Source organism: Diabrotica undecimpunctata, chromosome 1 (genome assembly GCF_040954645.1).
Source record: "Diabrotica undecimpunctata isolate CICGRU chromosome 1, icDiaUnde3, whole genome shotgun sequence".
Lineage (NCBI taxonomy): Eukaryota > Metazoa > Arthropoda > Insecta > Coleoptera > Chrysomelidae > Diabrotica > Diabrotica undecimpunctata.
In genome coordinates, this window is record NC_092803.1 from 179,071,503 (window position 1) to 179,091,079 (window position 19,577).

General features: G+C 32.0%; 2 protein-coding genes across 2 annotated transcripts in view; both read right to left on the minus strand.

Annotated features, from left to right (window-relative positions):
- Positions 1-9,252, minus strand: part of LOC140432629 (retinaldehyde-binding protein 1-like) — a 45,141-nt gene extending 35,889 nt beyond the window's left edge. Inside the window, exon 1 of the mRNA XM_072520656.1 lies at positions 9,116-9,252. The gene's annotated coding sequence lies outside the window, so the exon portion shown is untranslated. The remainder of the gene's footprint in view (positions 1-9,115) is intronic.
- LOC140436569 (small ribosomal subunit protein mS31-like) lies at positions 1,524-1,982 on the minus strand. Its single transcript, XM_072525499.1, has one exon. The coding sequence runs from the start codon at positions 1,980-1,982 to the stop codon at positions 1,524-1,526; it is 459 nt and encodes a 152-aa protein (XP_072381600.1).
- Positions 9,253-19,577: the final 10,325 nt, after the last annotated feature.

Genomic DNA, 19,577 nt, shown 5'->3' on the forward strand with positions numbered 1-19,577 from the left:
TACGACAACGAAACACGTGCCTCGGATAAGGGCGGATCTTTTAAGACCACAAAAGCGACGATAAAGGACAATGAATATAGGAACCTGGAATGTACTAAGCCTATATCGGCCGAGAGCCCTAACTCAGGTGTTCAAAGAACTTGAATACTGAAACACAAGGAAACTCTGCCTTACAACGCAGATTAGATGGACTGGAGAAGTTATACTAAAAACTAATAAATCTTTAGTATTTTTCAGCGGAAGTGAACAGGAGCACCAATTCCTCACTGATAGTCAAGGAAAGTCTTGTGAGGTTAGTCATAACCTTCAAATCCGTTAACGAAATGTTCTGTTATATCAGACTAAAAGGACAACTGTATAACTATTCCCTAATTACTGCCCATGTATCGACCGAGGAAAAGGAAGAGCAAGTAAAAGACAACTTCTTTAAGAAACTAGAGGAACTGACAAATAATCTCCCCAAATAGGATATGCATATTATCTTGGGAAATTTTAAAGCTTCGAACACAAAAAAATACATAAACAAACGTTGGTCTCCAACGAGAGCGTCACAAGAAATCAGATCGATCATGTTCTGGTAGATGCCAGGAGGGGTAGTAACTACTTAGACATAAAAAGCCTAAGAGGGGCGGATGGAGACACGGATTCTTTTGTACTAAAAGTGAGGATAAAAACAAGAATAGTCTCCCAAAAAATCCAAAAGAATAGGCCAACAACATTATGGAACACCGAAGTTCTGAGGGATAATGAGACAGAGCAGACATTTCAAAAGGCTATACAGATAGCGCTAACACAGACAGAGGATTATAAGAAGAATGCTAAGTAGCTAGTACTAAGCAAGCACAGGAAGATTTTAGGTGATCTGGAATTTGACGAAAAAAATCATAGAAAACATTCAGCGGGTCAAACGCTTGGACTGTACATTTACCGAAGAGTACAAGATTAAGCAGCTTAAAAATAAAATTTTTATGAAGTAACCGCGATATCAGTCTACTTGGGACATATTACAAGAGGCGAAAGATATGAACTGCTTCGAATAATTATGCAAGGGAAAATAGCAGGTAAAAGGTCCATAGGAAGAAGAAGAAACTCCTGGCTAACGAATCTACGGGAATGGTATAGCTGCAGCAGCAACGAATTGTTTCGGTCAGCAGTTTCGAAAATACGTATAGCCCTGATGATCGCCAACCTTCGGAACGAAGATGGCACTTGAAGAAGAAGTCTACTTTTAACAAAGTCTCAAAATCGCTGGTGATTACCAACGTTGGATTGGATATGACATGAAGTTTCGGACTATTTTAATTCTTATTTTGACTTTTTTTGATCTTCAAATATTTGAGATGCAATATGAGGGTACAAAGTGTTAGTTTCAGTAAAAAACAAACTATATGTTATAATACTTTTTGTTCTGAAGCTATTTTCTTGTGGAATTTTAAATTAATTACTATTTAAATGGTAATAAGCCACGATTAAAGGTTAAAATACGTTTATTGACGTTTCAATTTCCACTTCGGAAATCGTTCTCAAAATACAAAACCTATATGTATATATTTGTACCAGTATATATGTTCAATTTTAGCTTCTACCGTTAGATATAGATTTTTTGAAAGACCTACATAAACTAACTCCATAAAATATCTTATCGGCCCTTTTTGGGGACACCACGGTTCCAAATGCTCTTCAAGGAATATATGTTTTGAGAAATCTACTTTCTTTTCTTCTTCTAAATCTTGTTCATTGTCTATGGGAAACTTCCAGAGTTTTCCTTGCTCTGTCCACAAAATCATTTGTTGAAAATAATTCGAAGTAGGATGTGTGGTTGCTAGTTTTAAATCCCGTTCGTATAACTTCTGCCAAGTATTTGTTTCATTCTCTTGCATGTCCTTGTTGTTAAAGATACCTAAAGGCTTGCTACCAAAGAGGTCGATTTTTTGTACCACCATTTCTTGTTTGGGTTTAAATTGCTGCTGTGGTTTCCTCATTTGAGATAGATAGTTTTGTATTTTGAGAACGATTTCCGAAGTGGAAATCGAAATGCCAATAAACGTATTTTAACCTTTAATTGTGGCTTATTCCCATTTAAATAGTAATTAATAATACTTTTTTTTTAATTTTTTTTTTCTTTTTGATGATACAAATTAATAGAAGCTGCAAATTTCGATGAAGACGTTTGGTCGAACCTTTTTTTTAACAAATAATAAAATTCTGTCAGTGTTTAATGGTAGTGTTGAGAAAAATCCAACAGTACGTTTGAGTCGGTTATAATTTTTTTTGTATGATACTCTCGCAATTAAATAAGAATTATTGTCTTTTTTATTGTTCTAAATCTGTACGGAGATTACAAGAATCGAAAAATTCTTCATCTGCATATCATGATATAAATGAAACATAGATTTAATTAGACATACTAATTTATATCTTACAAGCAAAAATCTCCATTACAAGTTGATACTTTGGTTTAGTAAATACTTCAATTTACTTCTATTTAATTTCCTTTAGATCTCAAGCGAAAATTCATAACGTATGGTCCTAAAGTTTTGGGAAAAATTTCACCTGGTCTGATTGAGAAGCAAAATGCATTTAAGAAAGAAGGCCATGGAATTGAAATGTCATCAGTTATTGACATTTAATAAACAAAGCAGAATATTTTGGTTTGTGCTCTGCAAAATGTCTTATAAAATTGATATTCGTCGAGGTGTTTATAATATGGTTGGGCGAATGTCGAAACGAGATATTGTTAATATCTATCGAGATCAAAACATAAGCAATTCGAAAATTTATCGCACAATCAGAGAATATGAAGAAGGGATACCATGAACTTGCGTAAAAGTGGCCGACCGCGGATTTTGAACCATATAAGAGAGGCAAGACTGATTGAAGCAGCTAAGAACAAAATTGGGGTCTCACAGCGAAAACTGGCCAGAAGATTTCATGTTGGAAAGACTACAGTATACAGGACCCTATCGAGAAACCTTCTACCGGAAAAGAAGGAAAGCTCCAAAATACACACAGGATCAATTAGAGAGAATTCCGAGATGTCGCCGCGCGTTAAGGCGAATGCATTTCGTCAACAAGTTGATCGTGATGGACGATGAAAAATATTTTACTTTGTCCAACTCTGAGATGAAGGGTAACGATGGGTTTTACACGAACGATTACGAAAATGTACCTGATTAAATAAAATTCAAAAATAAAGAAAAAATTTGAGGACAAAATTTTGGTATGGTATGTGGTGTATATTCAAAGATGTCTCTCTAAATTGCTTCAGTTTGTGAACACACATCATGCAAATGATCAAATAGTCTTTTGGAAAGATCTTGGTTCATTTCATTACGCGAGAATCATAAGGGACTGGTACGAAACTAACAACATTACCTTTGTACCGAAAGCAGACAATCCCCCCAACCTACCTCAGGCTCGTCCAATTGAAGAGTTCTGGGCAATAGTAAGTCGGAAAGTCTATAATAACGGATGGGAAGCACAAAATGAGGAACAGTTAAGACGCCGCATATATACAAAAATTGGAGGAATTGACGCCGAGGTCGTCCAAAGGAAGATGCAACGTGTCAGGGGAATTATTAGGTAAGTCGAAAATAATGGTCCCTTGTCTGTCATTTGAATTTTGATTTATAATAAGGATAGTTAAGTTAAATTGTTGAATAATTTAATAAAAATATAAGATTATTGTGGTCAGAGTTATATGCTTTTTAAATTTATCCCAAAACTTTAGGACCATACGTTAGCACTAGCGTCGCCAGTACCACTTGAATGGCCAAAATGCTAGACCCAGACCAGCTAAATGTCAGGCCAAGACTGAATTCCTTCTCTAACGCGTCGGTCAATGTCAACAGACACTTATCATTCCATTAGCGGCCATTTCCAATTCAAATAATTGATTGGATTTTATTTATTCTAATCGAAGAGACATTTGAAGTATGTTTTCGCGTTTAAAATTTTAAAACGCAATAAGTTAAGTTAGAGACTTAAAAACGTTATAGATTTTTTAAGAAAATGCTACAGTACCAGTTGATTAATGGATCTGGTTTAGAAGGTTTACTTGTGTATATCATACATATATCATACATGATATATTATTAAGAAATGTATAATACACATAATTAAGCAAGGATTCATCATAATAACAGTACAGTAGTAATAGTTTCTTAAGTATTACATAAAGTATTCTTTACGATGTTTCCGTGACAAATATTAGATTGTAGACTTAATGCTCATTGAAAATTACAATTAACGAGAATCTTTAATCTGTACAAAATTATATAATAAATTACAAAGATGGTAAAATCCAATTAGTAAATCACACATTGGATACAATTGAACTATGCTCACTTATACCAATTGGCAAATGGAGTGCGATATATCCATATGAGAGGTTTTAATAGGCGTAATTTTTGCAGATAATAATATTTCTATGTCTTCATTGTTACGACACTAGTAAAAGTATTATGGTTTTACATAATTAGTGTAAATTAATCAAGCTGGTACTTTTATGCATGTTTTAATGAGTGTATGATTTTATTTACCTGTAACGAGGGGTTGTGGTGAATACTTCAATTAAACAAAACTTGTTGAACATTGCATTAGCAAATAAGCCTTTAAAAGAATATTATTTTATTTTAAACTATTTAACTAAACAACTTTTAATATAATACTAGATACACGAAGAGACTAACAGCTTAATTTTATAGTTTCGTATTTCAGATTGAAAGATATCTTAAAAAAAATAATAGAATATCTGAAGATGAAAAATCAATACACGGTACTTCGGCCCAAATGCGCTGATTTCCCAAGTTATAATTCAGGCTATTTTAAAGAACTTTGCACTAAAGAGACAGGGAATTCTAGTATTCCAACGACTGTGCGAATGACATTTCTAAGGCAGAACCAGAATTCATACAAGTTCCCTATTCCACAGAGAAATGCATGGAGAAACAAGGATTACTACATATAACAGGACAAGATCTGGTATACAGACGAATACAAGACTAGAGAGAGTATGAGTGAGGAATATACTCCAATGATCCAAGAATTAGCAAAAGCCTTGCCTTGTGGAGAAACTGCTCCATTTTTCAAGCTGAGATTAATGAGTAACTCTAATGTGCAAAGAGAAATAATCCAAGAAAGAAATAATCCAAAAAATAATCCTAAAAAAGAGCAGCTCCATATATTGTCTGACAGTCAAGCGGCACCGAAGTCACTGGCGTATCTGGAAGTGACCTCCAGGGTGTGGGACTGCATTAAAGAAGTGAGTGAACTGCGAGACCGGAACAAGGTTGAGCTTGTCTGAGTACCAGGACATCAGGGCATTGAAGGTAAGGAAAAAGCAGATCAACTTTCTTAAAGAGGATCGAACGAATCAAACGGACCGTTTATAACTGTGGGAGTATTAAAGGCTGTAGTACGTAGGGCTGTAGAGGACTGGATCCGAGAAAGTCATGATCGATATTGGGAGACAATCCTAAAATAAACACATGGAAAAGTCTTCATTGATTGATTATGTACGAAAAGAACAGAGGAACTGCTCCATATGGACAGGAACAAACTAAGAACAGTAACAGGAATGTTAACCAAGCATGCACCAGTAAGAGAATTTCTGAATAAAATACCTGGATGAATACATAAAAAAATGAAAAGACCTGGACAAACTTCCACAGGGTACACTATTCTAGACTGAGTGTAGGAAACAACAATGAGCAACAACCACAATAAGTTTCAGCTTCAGAGATAACGGAGATCTTTTGATCAGACCGGCCCAGTGAGGAAAAGTAGCACTTATGTAAGAATAAGACATATTAAATACCTAGAAGTATGGAAGTATATATCTATCTAATCAAATGAAAAGAATGAAAACTTCCTGGGATTATGAACAAAAAGAGGAAAATCGAAGAGTCAGCCCTCATCTTACTAATTGAGAAGAAAATGTATAGCCACGATATTTGTCTTCCCACATTTCGCTTTTCTCGAATTTAGCCTCGCATAATAAGCTGCAATAATGAGTATCTTTGCGCTCTCATAATATGACCTAAGTACTCAAGTTTTCTTCTTTCGATAGTCAATACTATTTTAGCTTAATTTCCTATTCTTCTAGTAACTTCTACGTTTGACATTTTCTGAGTCCATGATATTCGTAAGATTCTTCTGTAACACCAAAATTCAAAGGCGCCCAACTTATTTAGATGCACTTGTTTTAATGTCCATGCTTCCAAGCCATAAAGAAGAGTAGTGAATACGTAACAGCGAAGCATTCTTAGGCGTAGTCCTAACCTTATATTCTGACAACAAATAAACATTTTAGGTTTGACTTAATTTCTTTGGTTTGGTCTACATTTGATGTTATCCATGTTGCTAAGTATGTGTAGGTATTCACACTCTCAATTACAGTACTCTCAACAATCAATTGGATGTTTGCATCTGCTGATTTAGTCATGATCATGCACTTAGTTTTTTTTTAAATTCTTCCTTGGTCCGTATTCATGACAACATTCATTAAGTCGTTGCATTACGTTCTGTAAATCATTGTTTTTATCCGTCATTATTATTGTATCGTCTGCAAAACGCAAGTTATTCAAAACTTCTCCATTGATAGATACACCTATTGAATGTGAGAGCGCTTCTTTAGATTCCGCTTCACTGTAGACATTGAAGAGTAGTGGTGACAGCACGCAACCCTGGTAGACTCCTCTCTGTATTTTGATACTTCGAGTGTTCTGGTTGTCAACTCTTACCTTGGCAGTTTGATTCCAATATAGATAAAATATAATTTTCATATCAGGACTGTCAATATTTTTGCTTTTAAATATATTTACAGGCTTTTTATGTTGAATCGTGTCAAATGCCTTTTCAAAATCTACAAAACATAAGTTCATGTCCCGATTAATATCCATGTATCTCTGGGCCAGCACATTCAAGCCGAACAAAGCATCTAGTGTGCCCATACCATTTCTAAAGCCAAATTGTGTGTCACTAATTTCATAGTCAAGAGTTTTAACAATTCTACTGTGTTTTATTTTCAAAAATGTTAAGTGTGTCACTTATTACAGCTGTTGGATAGCAGGATATTGCACTTGACTTTTTGGGTATTGCCACAAAGGTCGATTGCAGCCTTTGTCTGGGAATTGTGACAGTCTGATATATTAGATTAAAGAGTTCAACCATTACATCAATAACATCTTCATCATTGAGTTTTAATAATTCGATTAACACATCATCTGGTCCGGTAGCTTAGCCCTCTTTTGTGTTTTTGATGATATAATAGATGACTTGTTCCTGTATTATTGGTGGTCCGATATCCTTTGTGGTTTCTAATGATAGTTCTTTTCTTTCATCATTAAATAGCTTTTGGATGTAATTGGTCCATTGGTATTACCATTCACCGCCAAATATAAAAATTTATTGGTTAAGATCATTTATGATTTTTATTTAAAAATTTTTGAAAAAAAATGCAAGCAATTGTGGTTTTAGTCCCATAAAAAATATGGGATTTATATGTGAAAAATACCGTATGAAATCTTTTATTTGGGTGAAACCTCAAGATCACTAGATGTTAAAATAAACGAACATCAATCTTATATTAAAATAGAAAATTCGATAGATATCCGATAAAAAGCTGCTTTCATTTTAAAAAATGAAGCAAATTGCACAGCAAATTCTTAATAAGAATGTAGAAGAATGAGGTTGCTATATGAACGAAGAAGTTGCCAAGGAGAAAATAAAAACTATGGTAAGTCAATAAACGAAAAGACAAACATATCAAGAATACATGATTTATAATTTAAAATAATATACATATTCATACAACTAACCAGTATACAAAATACGCTGTGATGTCGATATTTAGAGTAAACTAAATATCAGATCGAATACTTACTGTATCGGAATAGCATCATGAGTTTGATTTTCTCATGATTTAAAATGAAATAGCTAACAGAAAATTTCACTGCAATAATTGGTATGATGATTATTTTTCTAACAGAGGTTTCATAAGTTAAGGTCGTGGCATATTATCGTGCACGTTGCGTTTCCAGCACATAGCGTTTCCGAAAAATATAATTTAAATGGTTTTAAATATGAACAACGCACACTGTCCGGAACATAGCGTTTCAGACACTTAACGTTTCCTTTCAGTATATTTGAAAACAATATTTTACTGATGCCGACGGCTACGTAACGAGTCGTAACCGGTTGGTAAGGATAATGTGAATTAGATGTCCGTCGTTTTCCCCCCGTTGTTTATTTAGGTATTTGTTTGATTTTTATACAGATTTAAAAAATAAATTTTTCAGGCTATTTTGTCATTTATGCATGTGTTTTTATTGTTTTGTGAGAAAAGCGAGATCATATCTTCACTGAACTAAACTGAAACGTTCTATGTATGAAAATGTAAACGCGCAGTCTTATTGCTGGAGTGGAAAGGGTACCTGTTGGCCACTCAACGATAATATGCGGCGACCTTTAAAATTAATTTCTTGTAATCAAATCAACTATCCTTCAATAAAGCCGTTCCAGAAAAGTAACTTAAAAATATTAATTTTTAATTTATTTTAATTTATTTTTAAGGAATAAAAAACAAAATAATTTGTTTAATTTTCAAAATTTTGCACTTTGAAAACGAGTTCCTAAGCTGAAATTCTAAACGGCAAATACAATATTTAATTTATAAGTACATTTGTATTTAATTACCATTGCTATCATGAATTAAATAGTTCTCTAATAAATATAAATAAATATTTTCATTCTTTATTTTATTATTTCACCTTTTCATAAAAAACTTCTATTCACATCTATCTTATTTTTTGACTTTTATTTGTTATAAATTTTGTTAAAAATGTTAAATGTTAAAGTTAAAAATACTATTATTTCTAGGTTTTAACTTTGTGTGTCTATTTACGGTTCTTTTAACGTTTAAGGATTTTGAATTAATCTGTCGTAATTGTTTTTTTAACTAAGAAATAATGTAGCTCTTAAACTAATGTAATATCTGAAAATCACTGTTAAATTTCTAAAATTTTAGGACTAATTTCTACTTATCCATTGTTCACTTCGTTTTAATTACTAAACTAAACACATTACACTAAGGATAACCTGAAGAATCACTCACCAATTTTTTAAATTAAACTATGCACCAAATTGGTAAAAGCGCGAACAGGCACTGATTTAAAAAGTAGACATGATTGTATTTTATTTGAGTCAAAGAAGCCGTTCAACCCCCACTTAAACGGTACCTGCTGTCTCATTCTTAACCATTGCTACTCAAAGTACTTTCTCTTATTTACTTTGGTGTAAATCTTTCATATCGGTTTGATGCTTTTGTTGTATAATACTTAATTATTTATGCTTGAAGAGGTTATATTACTTTTTGCCGGCAGTTTTTGTTCTAGTATTATGTTCTAGATTTAATTCTAATATTAACTTTTTTACTATCAAATCAGAAGTTAGTAGAGTATTTCCAAATCATTCATTGCGAAGAAATTGACGAAATAGAACATGTCCCATTTTTCTCATTTATTGGATGTGAATTCAGTGTCACCAATCTGTGTAGATTTGGCGTTTGTTAATCTTTAAGTCGTGTGTCAAGTAAGAGTTTTTAACTAGTTTTTTATTTGAGAATAAAAAAATAGTTATGGAAAAGGTGTAAGTATATCTATTATCCTATAATAGACGACAGAAAATAAGATTAGGTATCTGTTTTTTTTAGGAAATCTACATCTTTTTATTCAAATATTATTTATTTAATGCTTTGAGAATATACAGTAAATATTTGTTAGTATGAGATTATAAAAGTCTTCTACCTTTTTCTTCACTCCTATCTTTTACTTCATCTAGTCATTAAATTTAAGTAAGAAATGTTTTTATCATGTTGAAAGTTTAAAAATGGATTAATCAACGTTTTCCAATAGGTATGGGCGCTATTGATTAAATAAGATTAATAAAACAGGAAATATTGTTTTTCTTTGAATTGCCAAGTATTATAAGATTGCAAAATGAAAAGTATGGAATGGTATGGATATAGTACCTAGGTTGTCAAACCCCGCCCATGATTCTCAAAAATAGCAAGTTGCAGTTAAGTATTCAGTTTTTTAAAACCCCCCTTTTTGATTACACATCTCAATATTCTAACAATAAACTTATTTATTTATATTAGGTAACTCTTAAGAATATATTATGAATAGTGGTTAAAAGTTTATAAAACGTATTTTACCTTTCTTTCTTCTTCACTTCTACTTGGTGCAGGCACAGTATATTGCTAATAAAGAATTATTTAGCAATATACTGTGATGCAGGCAAGTATTGTATTTAAATAAATGCTTTCATCATTCTAAAAGTCACAATGAATTGATTAACATTTCTACTAACTACAGTTAATTTTTAGTATGTAATGAATGCTAGATTTTCTTGTTCTATATTTGAGTTGGCCACTCAACAGAATCCACTGTGATGTTTGGCACTATTCATGAGATTTTGTGAAAATGGAAAATGCTAAAACAGATCGATTTTTATATAGATAGCTATATAGATATCTGTCATTTGTCAACCCCGTCCCTTCTGATACCAAGGAATTTCAAATAGAGAATATACCATGTGTGGCACATCATTAGACTTGCATTTTGCTAGAGAATTCAGGCATCTATGTATGTAGTTGCATTTAGTATGTAATGAATGCTAGATTTTCTTGTTCTATATTTGAGTTGGCCACTCAACAGAATCCACTGTGATGTTTGGCACTATTCATGAGATTTTGTGAAAATGGAAAATGCTAAAACAGATCGATTTTTATATAGATAGCTATATAGATATCTGTCATTTGTCAACCCCGTCCCTTCTGATACCAAGGAATTTCAAATAGAGAATATACCATGTGTGGCACATCATTAGACTTGCATTTTGCTAGAGAATTCAGGCATCTATGATTTTTTTCTATATTAATTATATTCTTGTCAAAAAGTATCAGTTTATTATAAGTGTTAACATGCGTTTTCACCAAAACCAAAAAGCATTTACAAACAGCTAACAAACAAACTTTAGCAAACATTTGCGAATCTTTGCTAATACGGGTTTTACAACAACAATAAATTCATGAAGTCGCTTCAAGGTCAAATTTGACGTGTGTAAAGCACAATTTGACATCCAATTTTGCCGTGAATAACTTCATGAATAAATTCGTGAAGAAATTGACGAAATAGAACATGTTCTATTTTTCACATTTAATTGGACGTGAATTCAGTGTCACCAACCTGTGTAGATTTGGCGCGAAGTAGGGATAATAATTATTTTGTTTTTGATTATTGAACCAAATTGGACTTTGCATTTTTAAGTCGTGTGTCAAGTAATAGTTATGGAAAAGAGGTAAGTTTATTATTCTATAATAAAAAACAGAAAATAATATTATGTATTTTTTTTAGGAAAAACATACGATCTCGAGACAGAAAACTCTAGTTTTATTAAAAAATTGTTTACTTTTCCCTTTCTTACATCTTTTTTTCAAATATTATTTATTTAATGCTTTGAGAATATATTATAGTACCTAAATATTTGTTAATAAAAGATTATATAATTCTACCTTTTTCTTCACTCCTATCTTTTACTTGGTCTAGTCATTAGGTAAATGTTTTTATCATCTTGAAAGTTTAAAAATTGATTAAACAACGTTTTCCAAGAGATGGGTGCTATTGATTTTTGAAACAGGAAAGGACGGTTTTCTTTGAAATGCCAAGTATTATAAGATTGCAAAATGAAAAGTATGGAGATAGTAGCTAGGTTTTCATATTCCGCTCATGATTCTCAAAAACAGCAACTGGCAAAAAAGAGTTATAAATCATTAATTATCTAAATAATATCAAGGATTTATCATGGAATTCTCAAAATCAACAATAAATGCTCTAAATACATCAAATATGTATTTTAAATTCTCATACTCGCTGGATATATTTTCTTTTTGAACCAGGTATGGATAATTCTATATTATTGATAATATTTTAAATTCACATTCAGAAGTCCACTAAAACAATTTACTAAGACAGCCTGAAATTTTGTATAATTAATTCCAGATATGTAACAGAATGTGTATGGAAGAAGAAAGTTTCCCATGGAAGTGGCTGTACAGTTGAAATGATTCAATTGAAAAATCAAAGTGGAGACAATTTTGAGGATGAATTGCTAAATAAAGACATTATTAAACTTAAGTTGAAGATGTTTGAGAGCCATATAAGATATTTTTGGTATGGGAAAACCTCAGAAGGATCATTAATATACATATAATTTTTTTAAATTTTTTATTAAATTTTTCTTTGCATAATCTAATTTTTAAACCTAATAAATCTATTTCTTTTCAATTCATGTCTTCTGCCAGTTCCATTTCTCTGACATGTTTCTGTTGTGCTCTCGTCTCCTTCATGAAGCCTTTGGCCTACTACTAATTTTGTTCATTCCTATTAATTCTTCTTATTATTATACTTTATTATTCATAGTTTCCTTCCTAAGTTGACCATCTTTCTTTAAAAATGCAGGATTCCATATCTTATGGATAAAATTTGTAAATACGATTTTTTATTAAGAAAAAAATAGTTGTTTGTGTATAACAAATATTAAAACTAGCTTTTATTCCTGTTATTATGATTCTTCATTTTCCATTTAAATTATATTATATTTAAAAATTATTGTATTTTTATATATTTAGTTTAGTCTTACCCTACTATTCAGTAGGGTATGACAAATCATGGAAATTGTAAAGAATCAGCTCACAAACTAGTGGTAAAGTATTACTGGTTATTTCCATTTTTTATTTGTTTTTAAGTATTCATTTCTTTACAACTCCTCTTTTTGATTAGAATTATCACATCTCAATATTCTAACAATAAACATACCTATTTATTTTTATTAGGTATCTCTTGAGATGAGAATATATTATGAATAGTGGTTAAAAGATTATAAAAAGTATTGTACCTTTCTTTTTTCTTTACTTCGACTTGGTGCAGGCAGGTATTGTATTTAAATAAAGGCTTTCATCATTCTAAAAGTCACAATGAATTGATTAACATTTCTGCTAACTACAGTTAATTTTTAGTATGTAATGAATGCTAGATTTTCTTGTTCTATCATATAAAAAAAATAAAATTACCGCTTTTTCTGTTTCTTTAGCTATGTTGTCCTTATTAAAGTTATTTGAAATTATCTTCTGTGTCTAAAATCAACAGTTTTCACTAATTACATGCAATTTCCACTAATTTTTACCTCTTGTTCAAGCTCTGACTCTTTACCAAATTCAGCATATTTTTTGTACAATCTTAATTACTATTTTCTTTTTAAAACGATATTGTTTTCTGATTATATTTCCAAATCCAAAATATCTTTATTGAAACAAACAATAAATAACATCCAATCATAAAACCATTGGTACTACTGAAATAATGACACTTGATGTAAAAATTTATTTGAAGTCAAAGAAACTTTTACATCCAAGAAATCCACGAATTTATTGTCACAGAAATTGTTGAATAAATTCATGAATATCTTCGTGAATTTATTGTTGGTGTAAAGCCCGTATAACACATGTTTGGCACAGTTTGTCAAAAATAAGAATTCGCGAATTTGAGTAGGTTTGGAAACATTTGAAATCGTTCCGTCCTATTTGTACAAAATGGCTCCGAGAAGAGCATGGTATAATTGGACCAAAACCCTAACATGTGCCATCTCCGCTCCGGAGGTTGGCAATCATTATAGCTATTCGGACTTTTGAGACGGCTGCTCTGAAAAGTTCATTTGATGTACATCCGACTCTCAGGTTGCGCAGCCATGACATTCTACGCCTCCCTATGCTTCTCTTTCCTTGGATCTTTCCCTGCATAATCAGTTGGACCAAGGTGTATTTCTCTCCACGTGTAATATGTCCGAGATATTCCAACTTTCTTGTTTTAATAATTATATTTAAAATTTCTATTTCTTTATTCATCCTTCTCATAACCTCTTTATTTGTGACGTGTTCACAACATCTATGTTCACAATATAAAGTCTACGGGGTGGTAATTGAAACTATGTCTTCATAATCGCAAGTTTTCTTCTTCCCAAAATTGAGCAAATCTGTCCTTTACAGTATTTCTTGTTTTTAAACCATAATCACCTATTATATTGTCCAGTGGGCCTTTACCTATCTTTACATCTACATCGTTAATTATTATTGTAAATTCTTCCTTCCTGGTGTATGTTAAAGTAGTTTGATTTATTTATAAAAAAATTCTATTTCAGCTTCTGATTTATCTGCAGTTCGAGCATACACTTGCACTATTTCAATGTTCACTGGCTTATCCTGTATTTTTAATAACAGCATCCTATCCGAAAAGGAAAGAAAATTTACAACGGCTGTTTGGATTCTCCTCGGATATCATTTCGGGAGTAATATATCGTTTTATCCATGACCAATGTTTTACCGGAACCAGGCCAGCGCATTTCGCTTATGCCTAATATTTCTAGGTTTACTCTCTTGTTCTCTATATAGTTATTTGCCACAATCGGGTGGCTCCTCCTCGCAGGGGTACTTAGCACCCCTCGACCAATAAAGCTCTGTAGCGAACCGCTACAAAATTGACCGTATTTTGCATGGTTATTGTTTCAGGAAAATCTGACGATCTTTAATGTAGTGGTTTCCAGTTGCGCCCTACATCCTTATGCCGTATTAACATTAAGAGCTGAATATTAAACAGATTATAAGTCAAGTACTAGATTTTGTGATCCAGTTTATAGATGGCCTATACAGAGAAGGTGCTAAAAGTTATATCGTATTCGTAAAAAACTTCCACGTTAAAGTGGAGGGGAGAATTTCCGTGAGTTTTTTTATAATGGAACTTCAAATTGAAGAGCCGCGCAAAAATTTCAATATATCTTAAAATTGAAGCCTCAAAGAATCGATTGCGATCTCCTAAATACATTTAGAGTCACTATTTGAGTAGGTACAGTTGTTTAAATAATCTATCTCCTACATAAACAAAAAGAAGTAACTTACAAACTATTTCATCAATATAGCCCAGATTTATTACAGTTCAATAAGTCATTAATTGTCTAATTTCAAGTAGTTATATATATATTATATGTCATTATTCAAAAAAAAAGTTATTAACATTTATAAATTACTGCAAAAATAGATGTTTTTTCAATTATTTCGGTCAATTATTTATGCATTTTAATTTTGAAACTCGAAAATTTAAAAACTTTTCAAAGATTTACTTATTTGAATCATTTTTCTCTAAAATATATAAGAAACGTTTTTTTAGGCAATCATGATTTTTCACTTTTTATAATTATTAAAAAAAAACAAAGCAAAATCAGCTGTACATCATCAAGGGTTTGTCATTAGCTATTACTGAGATAGTTTTTAGAACCTTCAAAAGCCTTTAGAAGATTTTTCTGTAAAATCAATGATTTTTTCTTCAAACGTCAAATAATGATGATATTACTTATCTAACTTGATCCTGTCAAAGTTTGATGTCTCCGCCGGCAGCAGTTTTTTTCCCATTTCTTTACGGCGGAGGGAAAAATGTTGTCATGGCAACAATATGAAACATGTCACAAAGCAACAATACAAATGTCATTAACAACAATTAAACATCATTTTTATTTATAGTAATATTAAAAGTACAATTAGTTAATGAGGCATTTTCAAAATTGAAACCGTGCAAAAATGTTCCCGACTCTTGATACGCATTGGTAATTGTTGATGATACTGATGGTCAAGAACAACTTTCAGCAATCATTCAAGATGTTGGCGAATCATGAGGGTTTAAAATTTTTTGAGCATTATCGTTTTTATTTCTTATTGAATCCTCTATATATCCTTCGGCAACCGTGCTTGATTTCCAGCCCCCATGTCGTTTGAGGCATTCTAGATTTCCGCCTCCATCAATTAAAAGTGTTGCTGAAGTTCGTCGTAAAGAGTGACCCGTGTATGCGCTTGCATCGTTTAAATTTAAATAACTAGCTACTTTTTGGGCTACTGCGCTGATCGAATGTATTCCCATGACGCTTCGGTAACACTTTCCATTTTGGTACTTGATAAAAAATCGGTTTTCTGTGAAATTTTCAGGCCGCAGTGATGCATACTTTTTATACAGTTTAATGTAGTTTTGACCAATTATCGTAAAAGATCTAATTTGTCGTGTTTTACTGTTTGGGATTTTGATAATTATTACATTTTCTTTATCCTCAATGTCCACAGTCTTCATTTTTACCATTTCGTCGCATCGACATGCGCCGGTAACCCCAATTAACAAAACAATCTGAAATATTTTAATAATTTAGTAGAGTATACTACATGCTTTGCAATATAATTTTTTATACCTTTAATCCTAAATACAACTTATCTGGCGCTTCAAACAAAAATTTATCAATCTCGTCTTTAGTGAAAACTTTAGACTTCTTTGCAGTATATCCTTCGCTTGTTTTTTTCAGAAAGGCACGTAACTTTAAAAATTTGCTTATATCCACATTTTTTCTAATAACTAACTCGGATTTTACCATAGAGTATCGTGACCACATTGTAGAAGATTTCCATTTATTTTCATTTTCCATTATATTAAAATATGCCAGTAAAACGTCTTCGGTAACTTGCCGTACTCCTCTTGTATCGCACCAGTCTTGGAAGTGCTTGTACGCTAACCGATACTTTATTTCGGACTTGGAGGGCCCCAAACGTGCTACTGCATCATTAGCCGCGGACTCAATTTCGTTTAGGTTTTCCATTTTCGCACTAAATTTGCGCTTGCGGTTGCAACAACAATAAGCTGTCTTTAATAATTGCAAATAACTGTCAAACAACTGTAACCAGGGAGACGCAAATCCCACCGACGACTTAATTATTTTAATTTCTAACATCTAGACGACTTTGATAGTTGTCACAGTTAATTTCGAGTAAAAATAGCTTATGAATTGTACTATTTATGGTTGAAAATTTCTACGTTTGAAGAAAAAATATATATACTTTATTCGGCAAAGAAGCGACTTTTCTTGACTTGCCCTCTATTACGCGCCTCACTTCGTTCGGTGCGTAATATCGGGCGCGTCAAGAAAAGTCATGCTTCTCCGCCTCATAAAGTAATATACTATTTCACAGATTGACTGGAGTAATATTGTCGCAACCATAGAGGCTTCGTTCTTTATTTACCTCAAAACTTCCACTTCTCTATGTCTTTCCCCATTTTATGTGTAAATATTTCGAACGTTCTGGTGTTTCAACGAATACTTTTCTTATTTTCTCTCTTATTTATTTCTGACGATTTCTTAAGAACTGTCAGAAATATCAATTATAAATAAGTTTTTCTCTAACCTTACAGTCGACGAAGAACTTTTTTTGTAACTTCACTTATGTAGAGAGGTTATTATTGATGTCATGGTGTCCTTCAATTTTAACTCTTTCGTTATTTCGTTCAATGCCATTCACTACCTATTTAATGTAATAAATTATAATGAAAGTGTTTTTTAATGCATATGTTTCGTTATATGTTATATAACCACTAGCCAAAATTAATCAATGGCTAACAGTGCCTCATTAAAGTGGCCTTGGAATTTAAAATTTAAAAAGTAGGTTAATAAACTTAAAAAAATATTCTTTGGAAATTTTACGGTCTAAGATTTGATGTTTACATTGCGTGCGATAAAACTAAATTAGTAAATATCTGATTGACTTACAGCCTTTTCTTCTTCAATTCTTTCATCTACATCGCTTTGGTGGTCGAATTAGGATCTTAGATTTTTGTTATTTTTTTCAGGTTTTGACTGGCAACTTTTACTTGCTGTGTTTTTGTTTTCCTTCTTCTTCTTTTTTCTTCACTTTTGACTTGTATACCAGTACATTTGCCAGTACGTTTCCTTAGTATTGCATTTGCTCATCGCAATACTGTTTGTAAGATAATAATGAATTAGATATAATCGTGTTGGCGACACTGCTAGTAAAAAACAGATAGCACAACAAAGCAGTTTTCTCTCTCTCTCTCTCTCTCTCTCTCTCTCTCTCTCTCTTTCGGGTAACTGCGGTGCATTACGCAGTCTAAAAAGTTGGCTTGGGTTATAAGAACCCAGAAGAGTATAGCTTTGGGTTAGTTTCTTTATAAACATATGTTTTCTTTATATGTTGATATTATTGATGCCTAAATATTTCTTTAAATCTTCTATGTATTTATTTTTGATTAATATTGTGAAATATACCGCTGATGCTAGAAGCACAGAATAATAAAACAATCAGAATGCCCACTTTGCTTTTCAAGAGTTGCCAGATACGATTCTCTAACTCCCAGACTTAGAAACTAAAAGTCCCCCAAATTTAAGCTCAAATCCCCCAAAACTTAAAATTTTGTCGCATAATTACAATTTTTATAAATTTGAAAAGACTGTAGACTGGAGCACACTGTACTAATAATTTTTCATACTATTTATACTAAAACAATAAACTAAAATATTGTTTCATACTAAAACAACGATAAGAATGTTACTTCACGATTTATAAAAACTGATGTCACTTATATTTAAAAATTCCATAACATTAACCTGAAGAGTTGAAATTTTCCTAACACAGCCAAAAATACGACAACAATACGGAGCTACTCGATCTTTCATAGGCGTGAACATCTGTACAAAATGCTGAGAAGAATGAGGACTGAGAGAGAACTCCTAAATATTGTAAACAACAGAAAAACGAGTTATCTAGGATATATTTACAGAAGAGAAAAATGTTAGTCTTCAGTTACCAGCTGAAGTCCGTTTGAAGAGGTTTACTCTCCGGACACTGAAACTCACTTAAAGCATAGGTGTATATTACCTGAAGTAAAATTTAATTAAAATATTAAACATCAAATAATATTCTTCTTTGGTAACATTATATATTTTAAAGGGTTTTTACTCTAATATTTTGGTGGCTCAGGCATGGTAACCTGTATTTTTAACCTGATGATGGAACTGTTGTTCCGAAAACGTTCGTGTTTTTAATGTAGCCCCTTTTAAGGGTTTTTATAAAATATACCCATATACAAAGATTAACCTCTTTTTGTGATACGTGGTATACAGCCAGCTGCAGGAATTATTTTCCTTGTGGATTTAGAAAAATATAACTTTCTAGGACTCATAATAGAAGGGAAAGTAGAAGTAAAAAGAGGTCTAGGAAGAAGAAAATGCTCCTGGCTGAAGAATATAAGAGACTGGATAAGCATGGACACACATTTGATACTAAGAACAGCTCAAGATAGAGAGCAATTTACTGTAGTTATGAAGACCTTATCCTTCCGTAATGAAGAAGGAACCTTAAGAAGAAGTGTAAACAGTATTTAATTTAAATTATTTTATTCAACAAAAAAAGCATAATATAATTTAAGAATAGTTATTTCTATAATTAAGCACATTAGGCCATAAGTGAGTGAAATATTTTTTTACTCGGTATTGAAATTTTTTTCACGAATTGTCAGCAACAGCCAGCAACCAGTGGTAAATATAATTTTATAAAATGTATTCTCTTCAGCTATCCGATTTAGCAAATCGCTCTATGATTGCATCAACGTCGAGAAAAATTTCAGAATGCAAATTGATGA